The sequence below is a fragment of the Syngnathus scovelli genome, chromosome 6 (assembly GCF_024217435.2).
Source record: "Syngnathus scovelli strain Florida chromosome 6, RoL_Ssco_1.2, whole genome shotgun sequence".
Lineage (NCBI taxonomy): Eukaryota > Metazoa > Chordata > Actinopteri > Syngnathiformes > Syngnathidae > Syngnathus > Syngnathus scovelli.
Genome location: NC_090852.1, coordinates 11,108,785 through 11,131,214, shown reverse-complemented (window position 1 = coordinate 11,131,214; position 22,430 = coordinate 11,108,785). Strand labels below are relative to the sequence as shown.

At 41.1% G+C, this 22,430-nt stretch overlaps 1 protein-coding gene across 4 annotated transcripts; it reads left to right on the top strand.

Annotated features, from left to right (window-relative positions):
• Window positions 1-22,041, top strand: mtss1la (MTSS I-BAR domain containing 2a). 4 transcript variants are annotated; one of them, XM_049724415.2, is made up of 15 exons: window positions 1-509; window positions 3,468-3,529; window positions 3,613-3,686; window positions 14,423-14,507; window positions 14,674-14,765; window positions 14,863-14,937; window positions 16,240-16,397; window positions 16,523-16,630; window positions 16,985-17,082; window positions 17,738-17,870; window positions 18,277-18,351; window positions 18,527-18,682; window positions 19,000-19,176; window positions 19,732-19,897; window positions 20,702-22,041. In XM_049724415.2, exons 1-15 carry the CDS (start codon window positions 441-443, stop codon window positions 21,481-21,483), a joined length of 2,310 nt encoding a protein of 769 aa, XP_049580372.1. In that variant the 5' UTR covers window positions 1-440; the 3' UTR covers window positions 21,484-22,041. The 4 variants fall into 4 exon arrangements, with proteins under 4 accessions (XP_049580372.1, XP_049580375.1, XP_049580373.1 ...); XM_049724416.2 differs by lacking the exon at window positions 18,527-18,682 and having other exon boundaries at window positions 3-509; XM_049724418.2 differs by lacking the exons at window positions 18,277-18,351; window positions 18,527-18,682 and having other exon boundaries at window positions 2-509.
• The last annotated feature ends 389 nt before the right edge of the window (window positions 22,042-22,430 follow it).

The window sequence follows — 22,430 nt, the reverse complement described above, 5'->3', positions numbered from 1 at the left end:
CCCGCCCCCTTTTCATTCCCATGGATCGTGTTACTAGAGGCTCCTCGACATCTGCTGCACCCGCTAACAACAGTGCGCGCTCCCGCATCTCGAACCCGCGCCTCCGGCACCTTCTGCCCTCTTCACAGGACCACTGAGCTCTATTTTGTGTGTGTGCGAGAGATCATGTGCCCCCCTTGTGCATATGCTCTACACGTTTCCCGGCTTTAGCTCTCCTTGCTGACGGAAGACGCGCCTCCATCCAGTAGTTTGGTGCGCCCGACCGAACCCGAGGCCGGTGCCCTGGAACGGAACACCAAGTGCTGCTGGCTGCAGGTTTTGCCGGTTTGCGTCCTCTGTTTGCCCCGCTGGTGGACAACTAAAGACGGATGCGCGCAGCAGAGGTGTCTGATGTTTGAAAAGGCTGTCGATAGTGTTTTTTTATTTTAATTTCGGAGAGCATGGAGTCTGCGGAGAAGGAGTGTGGGGCGTTGGGTGGTTTGTTCCAGGCTATCGTCAACGACATGAAGGTAAAATACACATTTAAATAGTCAGCAATCTTGTTGCTGCACAGTTGGTGATCAGAAATAATTTTACTGCCTTTGTGTCTTTACTCGCCCCCCTCCTCCACTTCTGTACTGCAAACAGTCCTGCAGGACAAAGTGGGACATTAAACATGTTTTCCTTTATGTTATTTGCATAATATTCCTTGTATGATAGTTAAAAAAAAATCTGCACGTACTTTTGAACAGTACGACAGGCTCCACGTGATTTTATGATGTTTTTAAATTATTATTATTACTATTATTATGATTATTATTATTAAATGTATGGGATTTCATTGTATATTACAGGCAAGTAACATTTGATTTTTTTAATTGAAAATTTTGATAATATTAAATATATTTTACCCATACTAAAGATCTCATACTCTGTAGTTGATTAAACAAACTTGCCTGGCTATTTTATGAAGTATAGCCATTCCTCGCTACAGAACAGCAATCATGGTGCATTTGTTTATGTTTATTTAAAGGATAACCTCCACCACGAGTGGAAATGTAATGAGTTTACAATAGGATTCCACAACAGTAATAGCAAATATATGTAATAACCCATTATTACAATTAAAATAATTTTGTGCCCTAATAACAATGTTCTTGTGGCTGACTCTAGTCCTTTGTAGTCCCAGTTTGTACATTTTTACCAGATTAAAATCTCAGATTAAAATTAAATTGGAGGAACGCTTTTAATGTAACAACCCTCCCAAAAAAAAGCAGCTTGGAATATTATATAATGTGCTTTCTAGTGTATTTGATTTGAGGATTTGATGTGGCATTTTTTTTGGAATACCCAAACGCTAAAGTGAAATAGCTGGGAAAGAAGCAAATGTTTTTATCCCATTATGCACGACCCAGATTCAAGCATGTGTTTGTTGTGTAGTGGGGGAGGAGGGCTCAAGTGAAGGAAGTTGAACCCGGGTGGTCCTTGGTTGTTCACGACAACAGATGGAAAGTGCGAACACGTTCATTAGGCCTGAGAGACGGCCCTCCAAAAAGTGTTTCTGTAGCTTGTCTTACTTTATGTTTACAAGAGCTTTGCAAGTATGTCAAGCATCTTATTGATCACTCGCTGGCAGGGGGCCATACTGCTGTACTGGCTGACTATTTATGGACCCTCTGTCAAAGTCCAGCCAAATTAGCTCTCAGCAACTGGCAGACTCTGGTTTAGTTTCAGGCATTTCCTTTTGTGTTGAGCGCATGGAGAGACAGGCAAAGTAAAAAAGTATTGAAAAGCAGTTGAATGAAGCTGAAGCCCTGAGTCAGCACTGTCGGTGTCCACTGTCCTAGACAGAGATCTGACCTCATTCCTGCCGCCTGGCTGGTCAACACAAGCCTGCCAGACCAGCTTTGCCCCCGGGGGCTGCACAGACCCACAGTTTCCTGTGGTGATCTCAATTGTGTACATAAGACTGATTAATGTTACTGTCTACAGTAGTGTGTGCTCCAACAGGAAAAGCATACACAAAATATAAGTCACTGAGCACATGGGCAAATTGTTTGGATTTTAGCCGCATTTGCTCATTATGTAACTGCAGCAAAAAGAGAAATGCGGAAGCAGATGTTGTGGGTAAAGAAACACAAAAATAAATGATCAACAAAAGATTTGAAGCACTAGAAAAAGTGATTTCATGTGAGGGAATTCACTCTCACACTAACACATTAGGTCAAAGCAAATTGGTTTTGATTTTGATTCATTCGGAAATAATATGAATAGGAATATTCAGTCACCATCATAAAAATAAATATTTAATGATACAGTTGAGGCAATCTTTTAAGTAATGCTTTGCAAAGCTCTTCAAGTGGGAGGATTGCTGGAGGCGGGTTGACCGCTATACTTTAAAGCTTCTAAATTGTGTACCGTTTTATTTCCTTTTTCAATTTTTGATTTTTATTCTTATTGTCAACATATTGTGGCTTTTTGCCATCTTGTAGCGAGCAGCCAGGACAGACCGCTTTTCTCAACATCTGATGTCACAACTTCCGTTCATCCATCCATTTTCTATATCGCTTGACATCATTAAAGATGTGACAATATGTTCAGCGGACACAACATTAGGCATATTGGAGCGTTCCAGTCCAGCACAAGTGTTATGTAAACCAATCTGACTTCATATTTAGATGGGCTGGTGAGTTTCCGTAAAGTTTCTTGCAAACTTCCATTGGAATTGAAGATGACAAATTTGGGAAATATCCCAAAATTCTGTTTTTTCATTTTTGCACAATGGAGCCTATCACCACCATCCCCAGCGTTAAAAAAACAGGTAGTTGTATGTATTTCTCCACAAACCAGGAGCCTGTTAACTCTTAAAACAGATGGGCAAACAAATGTGGCCCAAAACAAATGTGTTCGCTTGTAACAGTTCAGCTTTTGGCGGATTTCTTGAGCTGCACTGATGCCTTTCTTGTGATCTTTAAAGGCAGAATATTGAATGTTTTGGCTCCCATTAGATGTTGTAGTCTGTCAGTAAAAAGTGAATCTTTGGGTCTTGGCTTCCCCCTTCCCTCAGGGGGATCCGGCCTTGAATGTGTTTCATGTTTGGCTTCTGTTCTTCTAGCTCAAGGCAATGACTGATTAACTTGGGCTAAATCCACTGCAGATTTCTTTAAAGACTTGCATGGGAGCACATAATGATAGAAGCGTTCATGTGAATCTGACTTACAGTATAGAACATCCATTTAAAGACCAGCTCACAGCAATTAAAAAAAAAAAAAAAAAAACACAACAGGATATTGAAGTTCCTACACTGACCCGTTTCTTGCCTCAGGATAGGAAGTCATTGCAGTTTACACTGTCACGGCCATATTTGAATCTAGACTTAAATCCCTGTGAAACTGAGCCGCCATAGTCAAGTGGAAACAGATTAGATGATGTTTAAGAATATACAGTATGTTTGACTCATTCCATTTTCTTGTTCTGTCTCTTCTTAGAGCTCGTACCCAGTGTGGGAAGACTTTAGTGCCAAGGCTACAAAACTGCATTCTCAACTCAGGTGAGGAGCACTTTTATCAGAGGCTTGACCTTACTGAATACTTGTTGTGATTTGCTATATTATCATATATCAACATATTTTAGGACAACAATTCTGGCAGCTGTGGCCTTTTTAGATGCTTTTCAGAAAGTGGCGGACATGGCTACCAACTCCAGAGGTAAGGTTTTTTTTGTTAATTAACTCGTTGATGTGTAATAGTGTAAACTGTGAATATATAACTAACATAACAGGATTTATTGATTATTGGAAATCACATCCAAATGTAAATGTTTATTGATTCAGTGATTATTAGTGGTTGTCCATCCCTAGTGGTCACTTTGCATGCATACCACGTGAAACACAGGCCACAGAGGCAAATGTCATTTGGAATTGTATCAGTGCTTTCAACCTTTCATGGCTATTTTGATTCTTCTCTCAATGCTAAACCCGTGCTTTGCTACCATACTGCTGACTGGGATAAACAGTGCCAGGCTGAGCTTTGAAGTCGAGAAAAATGTTCTCTCAGGAAAGTGATCAGAGGTCGGCAAGCCCCTGAGCGTGGGATTGCATGATCCCGAAAGCTCTTGTTTCAGAGGTAGCAAAATCTGCAATAACTTTTGGCACCAGGGCAAATAGCATGCACTCTTTCACTGTAAATCGCTGTGACCTTTGTTAGAAACAACTTAAATCAATATACAGGGACCCAGATCGTCAGACATAACAAAACTTTAATACAAGCAAACAAGCAACAGTCGTATCTTGTTATTATTTGCAGGCTAGCACTGTTTATTAAAGTGTTCCCAATTAGAAATCGGGTCCATTTATGTGCCTGACATATACTGTGTTTTTATTGGCTTAGGGGGCAATTATGAATAAATCCTATGAATTGGGCATATATATGTCCATGCAAATGAGATGTGACCAGGAAGAATTTACAAAGTTATGTTAAGTCTGCGGGATACTTATTATTATTTTTTACTGCACGTGAAGTTGTCTAATGAATTCTTAAGACAAATGACAAACTGTAATATGTTTTAGAGTACTGTGCATTCTGCCCCAATAATGTTTTTTATAAATAAAAACAGCACTGATAAGCACTGTGATCACAGTTGCCTTAACGTGACCCCCAAGGCTACATCTACAATGCTCTTAAGATGTTTAAAGTCCAGGGATAGGGATGCTCAGAGAAGTGAAAATCCAAGCTTATTGTTTTTTTTGGTCCTAATGAGGTCTTCTGAGCTGCTTTGTCACCCAGCTAGCAATAGCGGCAGCAGCAGCAGGCAGACTAGCCACAGACACAGCTGATTAACACAGATTTCTTTGGGGTTGATCGTCGAGAGCAATATGTAGGTCAAAGTGTGTGTGCGCGCACACACGCATTAATGAATCCGTAATAACATGCATGTGCACACACTTATATATAAGACAAACAGCTGGTAGATGGATGCCTAATCTTTGCGTGCCTGCGCCGTGTACTTACACGTTGTCATGTTTTTGTGTCTCCACTAACAGCTGATTTTATTGTAGAGACATTAAATGTGTTTTTTCAAGTTTCCCATCGTTTGGCATGCGCCAGAAAACTGATCATAAAAGATTGTGGGACTTCAAATCCATCAGTACTGATGGATTGCCCACCTCTGTAAATTTCCTTAAGTGATTCCTAGCAATGTATCAAAATCTCTTTGGGGTTAGACAATGAAAAGTCAGAGTAAACATGTTGCACTAAATCAGGAATTGTTAATTGTGCCAAACACCCACATTATATTATAAACATCTACTAGGCCACAATGACACCACACGTTGGATTATAGACCACTACCATGCAAAGTGAGTCTATTCTGGGAGTTACCACACCCTAACATGCCTCCTGCAGTGGTGCATAACTCACACATAGAATGTGGTTCTAGTCTGCCGGATCTTCTGCTTTTATGAATTATTATTATCCAGTAATTGTGTTTTTTTGTCAACCTCAGTTGAAGGTACACCCAAATGATCGTCTTCTGACTTCTACAGATCTGTGATCATCATATCTAGAACCTTATCAGTTTTCACTACCAGTTGATGCAACTGGCTGAGTGTGTGTGGTAGCTGAGGAAAGGGAATGTGCAGTATCTAAATATTTAACATTTTTATTTTTAGATACCAGAAACAGATTGTTGTCTCTCTAAGTCAATGTACATTACTTAGTACCAATCAGTATCTTTTCATAAACTTTAACTTCAATGTAATGTTGTTTGATACAATATTTGTATTAAACTACATCGAGCTGTATGGAAGAAAACGTAAACTTAGCAAGCTCAATGATAAACTCAAGAGGAAAATATTCTTTTTTTTCTGTTGTCTGTATATTTTGATGTTTTGAAGCTATGTATTTCTCCCTGTTGGGTATTAGAACTGAATTGGGTTTACAGGCTTCACTTTTCAGACTTTAGGAGTCCTTTCACCCATGACACCTTTGACCAACTCGTTTGAATTCAAACAAAGATATATGTATATATACAACAGCCCAAAGAGGGAGAATAGTGTATCAAGAATGATTTTATGATTTCCCCCTATTAACTCGTGCAGCTTTTACTCTGAGTAATCACCTTATTTAGAGCGCTTCATAGTCTTTGGCTTCTACTGTGTGTGTTCGTGTGTGTGTGTGTGCACGCACGTGTGTTGATGTGTCAAACTGCCACGCTCCGTGTCCCATGTTCACCGCTTCCTCTTGCCTGCGGAGTCCATTTATGGTTTATGGTCATGGCCGTGTGTGGTTCATGAAGACTCGGACTCAGGAGGAAGTCAGATGACAGACTTTTTGGAGCCGTCACGTCGATTGATCTGTGTCTTAAGACCCATCCGAAGAACCATCACAGCTGGGTTCAATATAAGTCCAGCAACCACAGATCCGAAAATTGTCTTAAGAGAGTTTTTCCATTTTTAAAGATAAAATTGGTTCATGTTTCAATAACCATCTTTCCATGGTTAGTCTGAGATCCACTCTAGGGGATGTTATATTTTTAGGTTGGTCACCGTATTGGTTTCTGTGGTGACCATTTTTATCCTTCCATATTAAACTGATGTGTGGTGTGAGACTTCCGCAGTGTTCAGCTGTCTGTGTTTGGTGTTTTGCTGTCGCTATGTTTAAAAACATATGTTTTTGTGGACTTTACCTCCATTTTGGACATGGCTCAATTAGAGAGAGGTCAAAGGGCAGCTTGTGGTAGACTAATGTCCCATCGGGTTATGGCATATATACGTACATCTTTTCAGCAAGTGGGGTGAGTCTTGTTAGGGTGGGGGTTGTGGCTGCAGTGGGATTTCTACAGCTCTTCGTATCCAGGCTCGCCATAGGCGTTTCGCTAATCCTCTTAGTCCAACTCTATAACACACAGACTCAGACTGGCCTCCTGAGCGGCCGCCACCAGATTTAACAAAATTCACACACTGGCATCTTGAGGCATTTTATGTTCTGCCTTTATTTTCACATCTGTGTGCCAGACAGTGACGGTGGAGTTCTAACAGATCCAAAATGCCCCTTTGGTTCGCTGCAACTCAGTGCTTTTACTCCCTATTCATGCACATCGAGTGGAGGCATGCTAGTAGATCAGTGTGTCAGTGAAGTAATAATCTGCTTGTACGCTGTACCTCTCTGGGCTGGCAGATGGGACGGATATCCCTACCCGCCATCTGGACAAGCCGGCATGGACGAGTTACGACTCCTGCCTGGAGTGGAGCGAGATCAGCGGATTACTGTTTTCCACACTGTCCTAAACACTGTAGCTATTTTTAATGGGCATGTCAAATAAATGAGTGTGTGCATGTGACCAAGATTGACATCCATCAAGCTTGGCATGTCATATTTGAAGCCGAGGATGAGGATGGATTGTTGTCATGTAAGCACCACAGCTGGATATCTGTAGCCACATCCTATGCCTCTTTGACTTAGTGAATAATTTGGGGGGATTTTGGACGACCGCTCGCTTAAATGGAAGAACCTTCTCTACTGTCCCATGTTTGTCAATCTAATGCAACGCCACATGTCAAGCCAAGTTGCGTTTGCCGCAGTGTGGTTTGGAACAGTAAATCCTGATAATGTAGTGGGTAGTTAGAATGCTCTGTCAGCTAGTGTAACCTCAAAAGTTGATAGCATGTCTATGTATTTAATCAAACAGTAAGCGTGAAATGTAATGTTCCTCGATGTACTTGCCTGTTCAACTGATGTGAGAACATTTTGTCTGATAGCTTGGTCACGATTTAGAACCATCTTACATTGACGTGCCTCACAATACTATTACGAACAATACTCCAATATGCGCATTGGTGTAATTTTCTTTTGTCATATTTTTACATAGATCTGTGCAGTTAAATTGTGGACATTTGTGTAACTCTTACAACATAATGAAAGCAAAGAGTAAGGTTGGAACAATTCTGCAAGGAATAGGCAAAAGGGCAGAATAATAGTTGAAGAGAAAATAAATCTTGAGGCTCAGCATAGCTTTCATTCTGAAGCGAGATACTCAACTAAAGACAAACAAAAGACTTGAAGGGAACACCATGTTCAGAAAGATTTGCACATGAACTCTGGATGGAAAGTACCACAAGGATGAGAGTTCTGGAATGGACTGAACATTGAATGAGGAAAGAAAACACGATGCATAGTGCTTCCACTGATTATGTAAGAAATATCTCAGATTTAGGTGAGTTTTTGTTGTTTTGTAACTACATTTCTTTCTTTAGTGGACTGTTGTTTGAATTCCTTTTTCTCTGCTAGAGACATGGAAAGAGGGTCTCCTGTCTCACATTTACAGTAGGTCTGCCTCTGGATGAAAGATTAATGAAATGATATGAAATAATGAATAATTTGTGGCGAACCCCGCAGTTTTAATCTGTCATCAGCAGATTTTAGATAATCGTAACACAGTATTACTTGATAAACGCTAATCTGCTGATAATACAACACAATGTTATATTTGAAATACAGTCATTGTGACCATCTTGTGCAAAGATACACATTTATTTATAAAGTACACTTTGGGAAAAGATACACTATTTATAAAGTAGTTTTAAACAACAGCTTTAGAACAACAAACTGTACAAAAATAAAACAAAGCAATTACAATAAATAAGGAACAAAATCAAATAAACAAGTAAAATAAAATACACAGGGACGGACAGGAAGAGAAAAACATTTAATGCCAGGTTGAAAAGCAAAGGATAAAACTGTTTTAAAATGTCATCCATAAAAACATGAATTGAAGGCTCCTCTGTAATGTGAAGTGGCAGTTCGTAATGTGAAAGGCTGATTTTCAAAGACATTTGTCATCATCAGTGTAATTAAATCTGGTCCCCACAGTATTGGGCATAATGAAAACTATTATGGATAACAATGAGTTCCCTTCTGTCACTGGTATTTTTTAATTCTTAACGATTCAGTCAAAAATCCTTCAGAGAAAGTTGCATTTGCGAAGGTGGCCCCAGGCCACAAGTGGAGGAAGTGTGGCACGCAGTACTGCTGTATGAAAAGCAGCACCTGTCAGTATTGTTTTTAGCATTGTTTGCATTTTGAGCAGCTCAACGGAGAATATGAAGCGTAACACAATTGGTGAAGCTGTCAAGAATAACAGAAAAATTATTAAACTGCTTCAAATATTCAGTTTTGTCTTCTAATACAATTATTTAATTTCCTCATTGCCATTCTAGCCTGAGTAAAAAATACTGAGCCACACCTTTTGATGAAATAATTATTAGTCTCTACCTTTAGTTTTCTGTGATCCTCGGTTACCAAGAAAAACTTAAAAAATGGAAGATGGAAGGATGAACCCATTTTTGCTAAACTTTATCCAGGCTTGGGCCATATATCACTCACTTGTGCTGTTCTTTTGGAGTTGTTCCACCAGGTTTGTGGTGTTTATATTCATGTTCAACCATGACTAGTATAATTACAGTATAACTAAATAGTCAATGAATCTAAATGATCTGCAGAAGGTGGGTAGTGTCAGGCCTTTCCATTTGACCCAATACTTTTGTCCATATACGTAATGTACATCTGGGTTTATTCTGTGACATAAAAAGGTCATTCAGTGTATGTTTAAACATCTGGGGATGGAGTGTGGACAATCCTGTGTGGATACGCGGCTCCTTAGATTTATTGCAGAGTATAGTACCCCCCTATTTTCAACCTCAATGAAAAACACATTTACACAAGGGGCTGACTTTATTTTTAGAAACATTTATGTCCTTTCACGGGAAGTTCCACCTACTAAATATTGCCCCCCCCCCCTCTCCTTGTTCCCCCTTCTCCACATAATACTCTCCAGAACATGGTTACACCGCATAACAGCACAAGTGAAGTCTGTCTGCTTCTCAGAGCGCCTCAGGTCATGACTTGGGAGGTGGAAATTGCTGTGCGTGCTCTCTGGCCCAGACAACAATAGGATGAGTGTGCTTGACTCCTCATCTGTGCCCTAAAACAATCGCTGTGGAGGTGGTTTCCTCTGCCTTCCAATAATGTTGCCGCTGGTAAGAGAAGACAGATGCAAGGAAGTGACGCACAGGCTGGAGACAGTAAAAATAGCATAATTGCTCTCATTCGTTTAGAAAACAATTTTGGGATTAATAGGATTTAATCAAAAGGAAAACGTTTGAGTGGGTTTAGCGCAGTAAAATGTTGCCTTTTACTTGGACAGAATTTTTTTAAATAGGATGTTAATATCTTCTCAACTGTTGTACAAGTTTGAAACTGAGGGCATCCCATCTTTGTAATATCAGGATGTGAAAATGATTAACTGTAGTGTAAACTGAGTCGTAACTTCATGACAAATGTTATAACAAGTACGTGTGAATGCATCTCATGCCTGTCATTTTGTAACATTCTGAACTGTCTCCAAATTTTTCAAATAATATCCAAATACTCATTTAATTCCTGCTGCACAAAATGATTGGCAGTTATGTATTACTGTATCTGCCTTTGCGCTCGTTGTTGAGTCATTTCCTTTTTCCAGAAGGTGTATTTTAGAAACTGTTGACCCCTAATTCCTCCATCCAGTCATTCATCCATTCTCTCCTCACTCCAACAAAATCATTGAAACTGACAAGCCGTTTCAAATTTAGAGTCAAAGAAATTATGTGTTTTTGTGATCTACGAGGAACTTGTACTTTCTGTACAAACCTCATTTATGTTAATACATATACCCACATTGAACATACTGTAAATCATATTTTTTAACCTCTTAGACTAATAGCTATACTGTAAATAAGATCTTTCACGTTTATTCTCAGACTTCCTTTTAAACTTTTTTAAATTTTGTATGTTTGCACTAGGAAGGGAGCAGCTATCCGAATTTCGTTGTACAACAAAGTTGTAAAATGACAATAAAGGGCATTCTATTCTATTCTATTCTATTCTATTCTATTCTATTCTATTCTATTCTATTCTATTCTATTCTATTCTATTCTAAATAACAGACGATATTATTTACATAAACAGGTTGTACCATTAATTATACCTATACATCCTATCTTCAGTGATAGCTATGTTTTAGTTATTATCAATGTATTTCACAGTCAGGTTTGAACAAAAAAATATTTTTGGAGGCCGAATTTGTTATAGAGCCTTGCACTGGACTTCACAAAATGGCAGGTGAAGTACATTCATAGGGCTTTATGTATCAAGTCTTGTCTGTGCCCTCTTTCATCCTCCCCTTTGCTCTTCTCACATCCCACCGGCTCCTTTCATCCTAACAGAGGCCTCTGTGTGTCAGCCAATTGGTGTTTGGTAGCACATTAATAGGGTGAGAGAGGCTAAATGCAGCAGGCTTGACTGTGACTTCCAGCCACAAGTCAGCCCCCCAGCCAAGGTGCCAATGTGAGGAATTGCTGTTTCTCACGGATGATGAAAATTCCTTAGCTCAGCAGCAGCCGAATAAGTGCAAATAAGACTGGGATTGTTGTGGAAGTAGACCACGGAGTGTTTTCTGTGCCTTTCCACCTTTCGACCTTTCAAGCACTTTGTGTTGATACAGTACAAGTGACCAATTCAGACTATAGTACAGAGCTTCAATTCTTGGTTGCAATTCCCGGTCTGCTCGCTCCGATCAGTAGTCCCAATGAAACCTAAGAGTGAGATAGTTCACCAAAGCTTCCATATTGAAGACATCAGGATTAAGACGCCGTAGCTCTTGGCTCCTTGGCAGGGGAGCCCACGCTATAGCAAGCCTATTAAAAGACGCCCCTTTCCCGGAGGAATTAGGGAAGATAATCAAAACCAGAACTCAATGAATGTTTAGACCACACTTTGCTGGACCACAGTACTGCAGATTTGCACTTTTCCCACCATGTGCTACCCCCTACTCTCAGTTATATCAATAGGAAAGCTGATGGTAGTTAGAATTTTGAACCACCACCATGAACGAGCTGCTGGGTCACTATCGGATGTTTGCTGTGCTAAGATAAATGACGGAGTTGCGCAACATCTTCCCTCCACTCCAGCTTGTGTTGGACTTGCATGTGCTTTCAAATGTGAGTGTTCGCTACAGGGTTGGCCCTACTTCCTCTTGAGCCGGAAGTGGCAAGATCTATTAAATACACCGAAATCTCGATTTTCCAACAGACTTCGATGTGTGTGGGTGACGGACGGCAAACGGACCCCTTCGGCTGCCCAACAACATGCATGACTTAAATTAATCTAATATGTGCCTAAAAACATGCCTTTCACAAAAAAAAACAAGCTTTTCTATATAACGCGCTTTCGGGATTAATGCGATTCCCAAATTCTGCACCCCAAAGTCTGCACAAAATTGAGATTTAGGTGTAATAACTTTCCCAGCTCCTCTGTACAAGACGTAACAGTATGTTTTAATGCAGAGACCATCTAGCAAAAGATAACTGAGTGGCTTTTTGCTTTGAAATTCTTTTAAAATTCTCAAGTGCAGTCCTCTCCTTGCTTGTGTGTGTTTGTCACATGCGAGGGAGCTGTGGGAGTGATTCATACTGTCCCACTCCATCCGGTGGGGGATAGAGGCCAGAAGGGCTCTTGAATAGGCCAGGAAGCCTCTGGACGTCCCCAGGATGTAGCTGTCAGTTGATCCTCCTCCGGGAGGGAAAGGAAGAGAGGAGATGAGTTGAGAAGAATATGGGGGAAAAAAGGGAAGGGGAATGAATGCACAGGTGGGGGTGCTGCATGAAGGTGGGGGTCGGGTGCTCACTGCTTGGCAGTGACTTTGCAAATGTTAGTTATCGAGATAAGAATCCACATCAGTTATCCTCTGTCGTGTGATGAGCTATTTCACAGATGTGCATGCCTTGTAATGTTAGAGTGAAATGCATGACCTGAATCCATATGCCTTGTGTCTGCTTTCCTTCACATTAAATTCCGTATTACGAAGAGGTCAACAATTAAGAAATTTTGCAAAAGCAAGACCACATCATAACACATATGCACACAATACAATACATCAGCTTTCCCAAAAACTCCCCAGATATTTTGCTTCCTTTTTCACCATACTTGAAACCAGGCTCATTACGATATAGTAAAGTGGTGTGAACATTGTATTTATCCTTTCAAAAAAATTTATCCACTATATAGATCCACTTTAAAAAAATATCAAACAGCTTTTTTTTAATAACTCAGTGAGGGCAATGTAAGTTCCATATGTTAACACAAACTCAGCATTATAGTATTTAATACTTGATGCATCTGTATGACATTTCAACTCCAACAATCATGCAACACAAATATTTCTGGCAATGACCAAGAATTACTGAGGTGCAGTCGACAGCATCTTTGAATTCAGGATAGAAAATGGATATCAATCTAGAGCACAATGTGCCTCCTTTGAGTTTACGACCTGATTTTGCAGGGAGGTTTCGAGTCAGTTTCTGTCCCTCCACCCTGCATGAATGGTGTTTAGGAAACAGAGAGAACAGGAAAGGCAGAGCAACCAAGGAAGAATAGAGGGATATCCCCTTACGTTCCCTCCTTTTTCCTCCGGGATAGAAGGGCTTGAAAACTTTGGGACGGATAGGGGGTTGGTTAATTGCCCCACCTGTCCATACAGAGCCATGAACATCTGTATGGGGAACCTGTGCGCACACACACATACAAGAACAAGCATGCCTTGTACGTGTGGTGAGAGACCGTAAGATTAGCAATGTGTGGCCCAGATTACAAGAGGATCAATGCTGGCACATACTGCACGGACCTGTGAACCATCAGTGAGACACTGGCCCGTCTGAGCTTTAGGGCTTAAGACTCCATTTAATTACACTTCTGTAGAGAGGAAAAGTACAGTAAGAAATTCTCACAAGCTGTCATTTGCACTGTGGTGCGGATCACATCTGCAATCTTAGTATGTCAAGGGACAATGTATATTTCATCAGAAAGGCGATATCGCTTTTCTTTGTGGACAGTGTCATATTTACTTTCACCACATAAATGTGACATTTATGGTCTCTGGTTTTACAATTGCTACTTTGTGGCCGCAGGAGAAAGGCATCTTGTGAAGGGAAAACAGCTCTGACTTGCATTATATCATATCTTTTGAAAATGCATTCCCCATGTGTCATACTGTATATAATCAACAATTTGTCGAAAGATGAAGATCAATCTGCTGTTTGTTACTGCCATTATTTTATGAGTAACAACTCTCAGTAAGAACCCTCAGGATGAATAAATTATGTTGTGGGACGACAGTCTTCCTCCAATTTCCACCCATCCATTCTCTGTCCTGCTTGTTTATATGAAAATAAGCAGTGAACCTGTTGCAAAATCATTGGGCACATTTCAAAGAGAATGTCATTCTTGATTTTCAAATTCAAATAAAAGCCAAAGAAAAAGTCTTACATTTTAGATGTCTGAAGTTTTGTGGGACTAATAATGCATCTTTGCTTTTTTTTTTTTTAAATGTATTTCTTTTTTAATTTCTTTTGAAGGTGCCACCAGGGATATCGGCTCTGCTTTGACCAGGATGTGCATGCGACACCGCAGCATTGAGGCCAAATTACGCCACTTTACTAAGTACGTCCTGATTGTTGTTTGTCTTCCTTCTCCTTGAGGGGCTTGGATTAGATAGATTCCATTCCATCTCGTTTGGCCTTCATCTCTCGATGAATGTTTTCCAGAAGACAGACAAAGCAATTTACAACATGTCCTTCAATTTTTGAGTGTCATCTTATCATTATAGTTCTCTAATGGAAGGCCTGGTCACGCCACTTCAGGACAGAATAGAAGAATGGAAGAAGACTGCCAATCAGCTGGACAAGGACCATGCCAAAGGTGATTAACATGACAGGGTTAGGGTTACGTAAAATAAGAACTACTGCATATTAGACATTCATGGATTATCATTGTGTATGACTCTCCTGCTCAACAGAATACAAGCGGTCTCGCCAAGAAATCAAACGAAAGTCATTAGATACCATCAAACTTCAGAAAAAGGCAAGAAAAGGTGAGAATCCCTTGAGCTGAGTTTGACTGCCGGCTCACGCGATTGAATCGAGATGAACTAGCACCATCTTGGGTTTGATGCAAGTGTTACAACAGAAATCAAGCCTATGGAGAAAAAGTGCCATGTTTTCAGTCTGCTTTCAAGCTTTGCTCTACTTTTCATCTTCCTATGAGTAAACTAGCTCTTCTAATAATGGTTGGAGAATAACTCATTTATACCAGTCTTTCTGCAAAATTGGTGCAACTTTTTCCAAGACAATGTATCCTGATTTACTACTAACATTCCTTGTTTTTCTCTCTCCCTCTGCCTTACCCCCAATCCAACCCTCTTTGATTTTTTTTCTGGATATATCCCCCCCGACTTTAGAACTTCTCGGTATGTCTGCTGCTATTAATTTATAACCAGTGCATGTGGTAGTTGTTCAAAACATTGCAATAATTATAACATTGCCAGTCAGAGAAAATGTGTAACGTTTATGTTAAGCACAAACTTCAAAGACACTTATAAATAAAATATTGATAACATCTAACGCAAAAGGTAAAAGTCAGGGCACTATTATTAGTACTTTGACTTTGACTGAGGGCCAGTGAGAGACTGTGGGTGAGCCGAATTTGGACCCCGGGCCACACTTTGCCTAGGAGCGATCTAATAAAACCTGTACTACGTAAATCTGTCTAACAATAAACAGAGAGGTTCACAAATAATACAGGCACTTGATGTCAAATATGTTGACACTGCCATCAATAAATCTTAGGTAAGACAAATTATATTAGTGTGATGTCAACAACAATTTGATAATCACTCACAAGCTCTATAATTTATTTTTGAGAGAATCTTTGTGTTCAGATGCATGAAACTGGCAAAGTCTGCTGTAAAGCCAACTGTTGGCATCTCCCTCATCCTCCTTTCATTCTCCATTGCCTCTGTTCATCTATCATAGTGTCATAGTAAGATGTACTGTGAAGTGTGCCCTTGATTAACAATTTTCTAATGGAATCCATTCTAGGGTTTTGGAGTCATCACCAGTAGCTCTGCATCAAGTCATTATCTCTGACATGCTTCATCGTCCTCCCATTGCCATGTACATGAACCCATCAAATATATAAACAGTTTCTCATTATGTTTTCTAATCATTTCTCATTTTTGCCTCGCCCCTTCTTTGCTGCACTGTTGACACACTTATCTCCCCTCTCCATAATTTCCCATCTTGTTCTGTTCCTCCTTTTCTCTTGCCTCTTTACTCAACCTCCCCATTCTTCCTCTCTTCATCTGTCTCTGTGCACATGGCTTAACTCATCTCAGGGCGAGGAAATCTGCGCCCACAGCTCGACAGCGCCATGCAGGATGTCAGTGACCTCTACTTGCTCATGGAAGAGACGGAGAAGCAGGCTGTGCGCAGAGCACTTTTGGAAGAGAGAGGGCGCTATTGTGCCTTCATTAACTTGCTGCAGCCTGTCGTGGTGAGGAACCAGAAGCAACACTTAGCTTTTCTGCACACAAAAAAAGAACATTAATTCATGAATTGCTTGCTATCTTTAAATTTGTTTTAGGGGGGTGTAATATAAGCTCTATTTTTCTCTTGCAGAATGTTGAGATTGCCATGTTGGGTGAGACGACACACTTACAAGCCATCGTTGATGACCTTACACTGCTAACTGAAGACCCACACAAACTTCCTGCAGCCAGTGAGCAGGTATAAAACATCTAATCATATAATTATTCACACTTAGTTTGTCATCTGACATTGTTGGAGTGATGTTTAGTTCTGTAAGACCAACAGTGCTGTGCTTTTCCACTGACAGTAATTTTTCAAAATTACCTGTAAGGCAAACATGAACTAATTGAAAAGCTGCTTATAAATGACTGGTAGATCACAACACACACTCAATGGCCACAATATTTTTCAATATTTTATTACCAGTGGTACCTTATCTACACAAGAATCAGCCAATACGACATAAGTGCATCATTCTTCCAGGTTTTTTTTTCAGGTGGATTTCTTTACCCTCCAGTTGTCAGAACCATATTGCTGTGTGTGTTACCACAGGTGATCCGGGACCTCAAAGGTTCTGACTTTACCTGGTCCTATCAAACACCTCCCTCCTCCCCCAGCAGTGTCAGCTCCAGGAAGAGCAGCATGTGCAGGTAAAATCTAAGCACACACCCGCACATCCATCAACTCTAGAGCTCCTGAGCAAATTGCAAATTCTCCCCACCAGAACATGGTGACATTCCTACATGTAATTCTCATCTTGTCACATCTTGCCACTCATACTACTTTGTCCCTCTAGTAAAAAAAACACAAAATGATTCAACAAAGCCATGTTGGCCTTACCTTGACCGTGGTGCACCATAAACCATTTTTTGCACCATGATTCAATCTCAAATAGGATAACAGTTTATCAGATTGTTCTCATTACTTGAATGAGAAATGTTGTGTTTTGTGGTTATGGGTAGGGTACAGGGTACAGAACTGCGTCCTTTGATGAGTTTGATGTCAAACAGCAGGAAAGCCCTGACCTGATCAAAATATCTTTGTGATGAACTAGAAAAAAATGTTGTGAATGCCTGTGACCTTTTGGGTGAACAGAAAACAATTTCCACAGAGTTTAGGGGGCAACTCCGTTATGTGAACATTGGTTTTCGGTTCCGAGATTAATAATGATCAGGAGTTCCAAAGAGTGAACAGTACAGAAGTGCACTAATCACATGTTGAACATGTGTTGAAAGAAATATCAAACGTTATTTTTCAAAGCAAATTATTTTCTTGCGTTTCTTATGTCAAACATTCCATCAACAGTCTCCTCCAGATGCCCTCAGCAGGGGCCCATCGACTCAGCAGCGTCTCCTCTCATGACTCAGGATTTGTCTCCCAGGATGCCAACACCCACTCGAAGCCTCCTTCTCCCATGCCCTCTGACATCACCAGCCAGGTAGCAGTAATTCCATCATTTCACACTTGCGGTCTTGACAGACCGCATTGGGTTTGCATTTGGACAAAACGTTCTCTGAGCTCTTAGACGCAATGCTTGGTTGTGAATGCGGTAACGTTATTTGTGTCGCAGTGGTCCCCTTAAGTTATTCATTCTCTCAGTAGTGGGAACAGATTGCAGCAAGTCGCTATAGGAAGAGATGCAAATGTCTTTTCTGAATAAATGATCTTACAGCTACTGTATTTGGTCTGTAGATGCTCTCAGAGTATCAAATGCGTCCCTTCCCCTGAAACTCATCAGCAGTCCCCTCCAACTTGTCCTTTTTTGCTCTCATCTCCAACAACTTTGTCTCTCGCACTCAATTTTCATCTCTCCCCCACTGTTCCTGTTCCACGTTCCTTCCCAGAAATCAACAAGCTCGGCCTCCTCTGAGGCTTCAGAAACCTGCCAGTCTATCAGCGAGTGCAACTCCCCCACTGCGGTTAGTAGTGCATGCGAGTCGCCAATCAGCCTAAATAAAACACCTTAATAACCCAGTCACAAATAATACATACAGTGCAGTCACTGTTAGTTTGATTTTAAAGAGGTCCACAGGAGGGCTCAGTGCAATTGGACCATTTGAGCACTCTGACACAGACTTGTGTGTTATTCTGCAGTTTGGCTCATGCTCATCCTTCGGCACCTTCCGCCCTGCTTTCTCTCACACTGGCACCATCAGGCCTCTGTCTGTCATACTTCCTGCGTCCCCCACATCTAACCACTTCCCCGGATCCAACTCCCATTCACCCACATCAAAGATTCCTAGCTGGAAGGTTTGTTTTCATTTGCACTTTTACTTTGGGGTTCTTTCGCTTTCGACTTGGTTGCTTCTTTGCTACTTGTGTTGCACATGTTTAGGTTAACCTTCTGTTGCTCCATCAGGTTCAGTTTTCTCATCTTTGTCATTATAAAGATGTGGTAAACTGAGGTGGCTTGCTCATTTAACAACCACTGGCGCAGCACTCACTGTTGTCTGGCCATGTCTACCTCGGCATCTAACTGATTCATGAGCCAAATCAGAAGCTTTAATCAATATCTGTGACATGGTGCGTGCTTGCTGGGTGTCTTATTGTTGCATGTGCTGCTCCAGGAATGGGCCAAATCAAACCAGTGTGAGCCGTCATTGGTCAGCACTTTGCAGAGAAGGAGAGAGTCTCTTGATAAAATAAGAGACAAGGAAGCTCCGCCCAGTCCAAAGGGGTATTCTGGGATCCGAGGAGAGGATGCACACCGAGCAAGAATTGGCCCAGGAATGATAACAGCTAAGGTAAGAAACCTTGTAGAATACACACACACGCACACACGCACACACACACAAACACACGCGCACACACACATTGAGTGGAGGCCATGATCAATAGTTCACTCTAAAATCAATAGGGGAGAACAAAAAAATAATGATCATCATAAAAGTGGATATAGTTTGATCATGATCTACAAAGTAGAATATGTTCAGATTAGTCTGCATTCAAAGAAACTTAAAGTAATAAATAGCCACAGGAGATTGCAACTTGAATAGAAGATTTATTATTTTAAATGTACAATATTAGTTAATAGATTTGTGTCAGTGTTTAGTCAAGGTAAAAGTCAAGTAAATTGTGCTCTTCGTAATACATTCCAAAGTAGCAATATTTCCTAATCTATAAAATCTAAAAATGGTATTAAATGAAAGATTTAGTTTGCTGTAAACGGAGGTTTTGTTTTTTATCTTTTGTGCGATACATTGCTACTAGATGCCAAAAGCATGTCAACAAAAACAGGAGCCCATGATGGCTAAATGTAAAGCTGTACATTTGTATGTTTTGGGGATTTGCATGTGCAGCATGGGGAGCCTTTGTCACCAGCAGCTACTACTCTGGCAATGGTACTGACCAGAGGCCTAAGCATGGAGCAGCAGAAAAGCAGCAGAGACTCACTGCAATATTCCAGTGGCTACAGCACACAGACCAACACCCCCTCGTGCTCTGAGGACACAATCCCCTCACAAGGTAAAACTTCACTCACAGTCACACACGACTCACAAAAAGTGAGATAGGGATATTAGAGATTTGGCTATTGAGTGAAATTTCAATTTTTAGTGCTTTTTGTCCAATTGACTGTAGCCGAAGAGTAAAATCCCCAACATGACGTGAATCATCGGTGTCTTTAAATTTTTACACCATGACTCATTGATCGACACGACCTCACCACTACTAAGGCTTTAAACAGGATGGAATTCCGATGGGAGTGACCATTAGAGTGTTACAGACTGTCATTGGTTTGAGAGACAAGAAGAGTCACTTGCAGAAAAATATGGAAGTGGATGACATCCCTGGAAACATATTGGTTGATTCATGCCTTCATAGTTCACCCTGACATTTACCCCAAACCAGTGGTTCTTAACCTGGGTTCGGTCGAACCCTGGGGGTTCGATGAGTCGGTTTCAGGGGTTCGGCAGACCCTCCACTGCAGAGGTCCGAACACACCTGATTTATATATCCGCATATCTGAACTGGTCTCGCAAAGGCAAAAGCAGAAGTCACACTGATTTGCTGGTATGTCATTTGTTGTGAATTCAAGCATTGTGTTGGTTTTATTCTTTGAACAAGGTGATGTTTATGCACGACTCATTTTGTGCACCAGTAAAACCATCTCTGTCTTGAAAAAATAAAATAAAAATTCACTAAAGAGGGGTTCGGTGAATGCGCATATGAAACTGGTGGGGTTCGGTACCTCCAACAAGGTTAAGAACCACTGCCCCAAATCCTAAAATCGCAAACGTTTTGTGATTCATGAGTTACCATCTTCCCTAGGTTCCGATTATGAGTGCTACTCTCTTAATGGGGATGCTGACACTGAGGCACAAACAGAGTTTGACAAGTCTTCCACCATCCCGCGCCACAGTAACATCGCCCAAAGCTACCGCCGCATGATTCAAACCAAAAGGCCCGCCAGCACAGCAGGCCTTCCCGCAGGAAAGAGCCTGCAGGGTGCTTCCAACGGTGCCGGGGTCGGCTCTGGAACAGCGACTATTCGGCGGACACCATCCTCCAAGACTGGGGTGAGACGCACACCTTCCACATCTGGCCCCATTCCAATACGACCTCCCATTGTGCCAGTGAAAACCCCCACTGTGCCTGACTCGATGGGGTACGCCATCCCATCCCAGCATGGCGCAAGTCGTGAGGAGCTACTCTACGCAGATGATCCATATGCTAGTGAATACATGAGGTTTTCTCCTCAGCAAAGGAGCCTCTCTGATAAAGTGTGGGCTTGTGAAAGTGCAGACAGGACTTCTTACACCCAACAAGCCCAAGGCATGGCCGCCCATAATGCTGAGGAGGACTCAACGCTGGCCGCCAATCGCCATAGTCTGGTGGAGAAGATAGGAGAGCTGGCGGCCAGCGCTCATGCTCTCGGCGAGGGTCAGTTCCCCTTTCCCAGCTCGTCATTAGCGGATTCAAATCAGTGTGAACTCCAGGAACCATCCTCTGAGGCTCAAGAAGGCGTGGACATGTTGGTTACTATACGTCGGGGTGTTAAGCTGCGCAAGACAGTCACTGATGATAGGTCAGCCCCAAAGATCCTGCGGTAGCTAAAGAAAGAGTTATTCAGAAGAAACACAACAGCACTCATGTAATACACAAACTAAGGCAAAAAATACGGGGGGTGGAATATGCGAGTGAGGATCATTTACAATGACTGACTCTTCATCATCAATCATTTCATGTCATGTGCGTATTACGTACATATAAAAAGTAGTCGCTATATTTTTGTTTGATTTGTTATTTGACTCTGCTTCCCCCTTTCCTTCTTCCCCTTTTTCCCCTCATGCGTCGTTTATCACAAATCTTTACTGAAGCATGAAAGCTCTGTGTCTCTGTTTCCTCTTGCTTTTATGATTAATCTAAAATTCTTTTCTTCTGCAACAATGCACCCGTCATTGGAAAGTGATGGTTGAAGGGCTCTGTGAGCCTCTCCGTGTGTCGTGTTTCCCATCTTTACTGTACAAGCACCAATATTACTGTTATGTTTCATAAGCTGAGCAGCAGCTGTGTGATTCATGTATGGTAGCAATATGACAGTGTTTTTATCGCTGTACTGTACTTTACTGTCAATATATTCTGCTATTAAACAAGCCTTTTGCTGTTAACTGCGTTATTGTCTTTCATGCAAAATGCAAAATCCACAGAGAGCTTCTAAAACATCTGCCACGACTCATTTCCGGTCGTCCTACTATGTGTCGATGTCACAGGTGTCAAACTCAAGGCCCGGGGGCCAGATATGGCCCGCCACATCATTTTATGTGGCCCGCGAAGACAAATTGTGCATCAAATTGGTGTGTCATTTCCAGAATTGCAAATTGTCTTCACTTTTAATATATATTTAAAAAAATATTTGACCAGTTTTTACTCGTCTGATTTGAAAACGAGTTATTTGTCAGTTTGTTTTGTAGCTTTTACTGTATATAATATGAGGTGCTCATACATTGATTTGGGTTGACAGTCATAATGGCCCTCGAAAGAAGCTATGACTACAATG

Excerpts from the sequence above, each read along its gene's own strand:
- mtss1la (XM_049724415.2), top strand. The coding sequence starts at position 441 with ATGGAGTCTGCGGAGAAGGAGTGTGGGGCGTTGGGTGGTTTGTTCCAG. Across the intron at positions 18,683-18,999 it reads CAAAGATTCCTAGCTGGAAG|GAATGGGCCAAATCAAACCA; the intron begins GTTTGTTTTCAT and ends GTGCTGCTCCAG. Across the intron at positions 19,177-19,731 it reads CAGGAATGATAACAGCTAAG|CATGGGGAGCCTTTGTCACC; the intron begins GTAAGAAACCTT and ends TTGCATGTGCAG.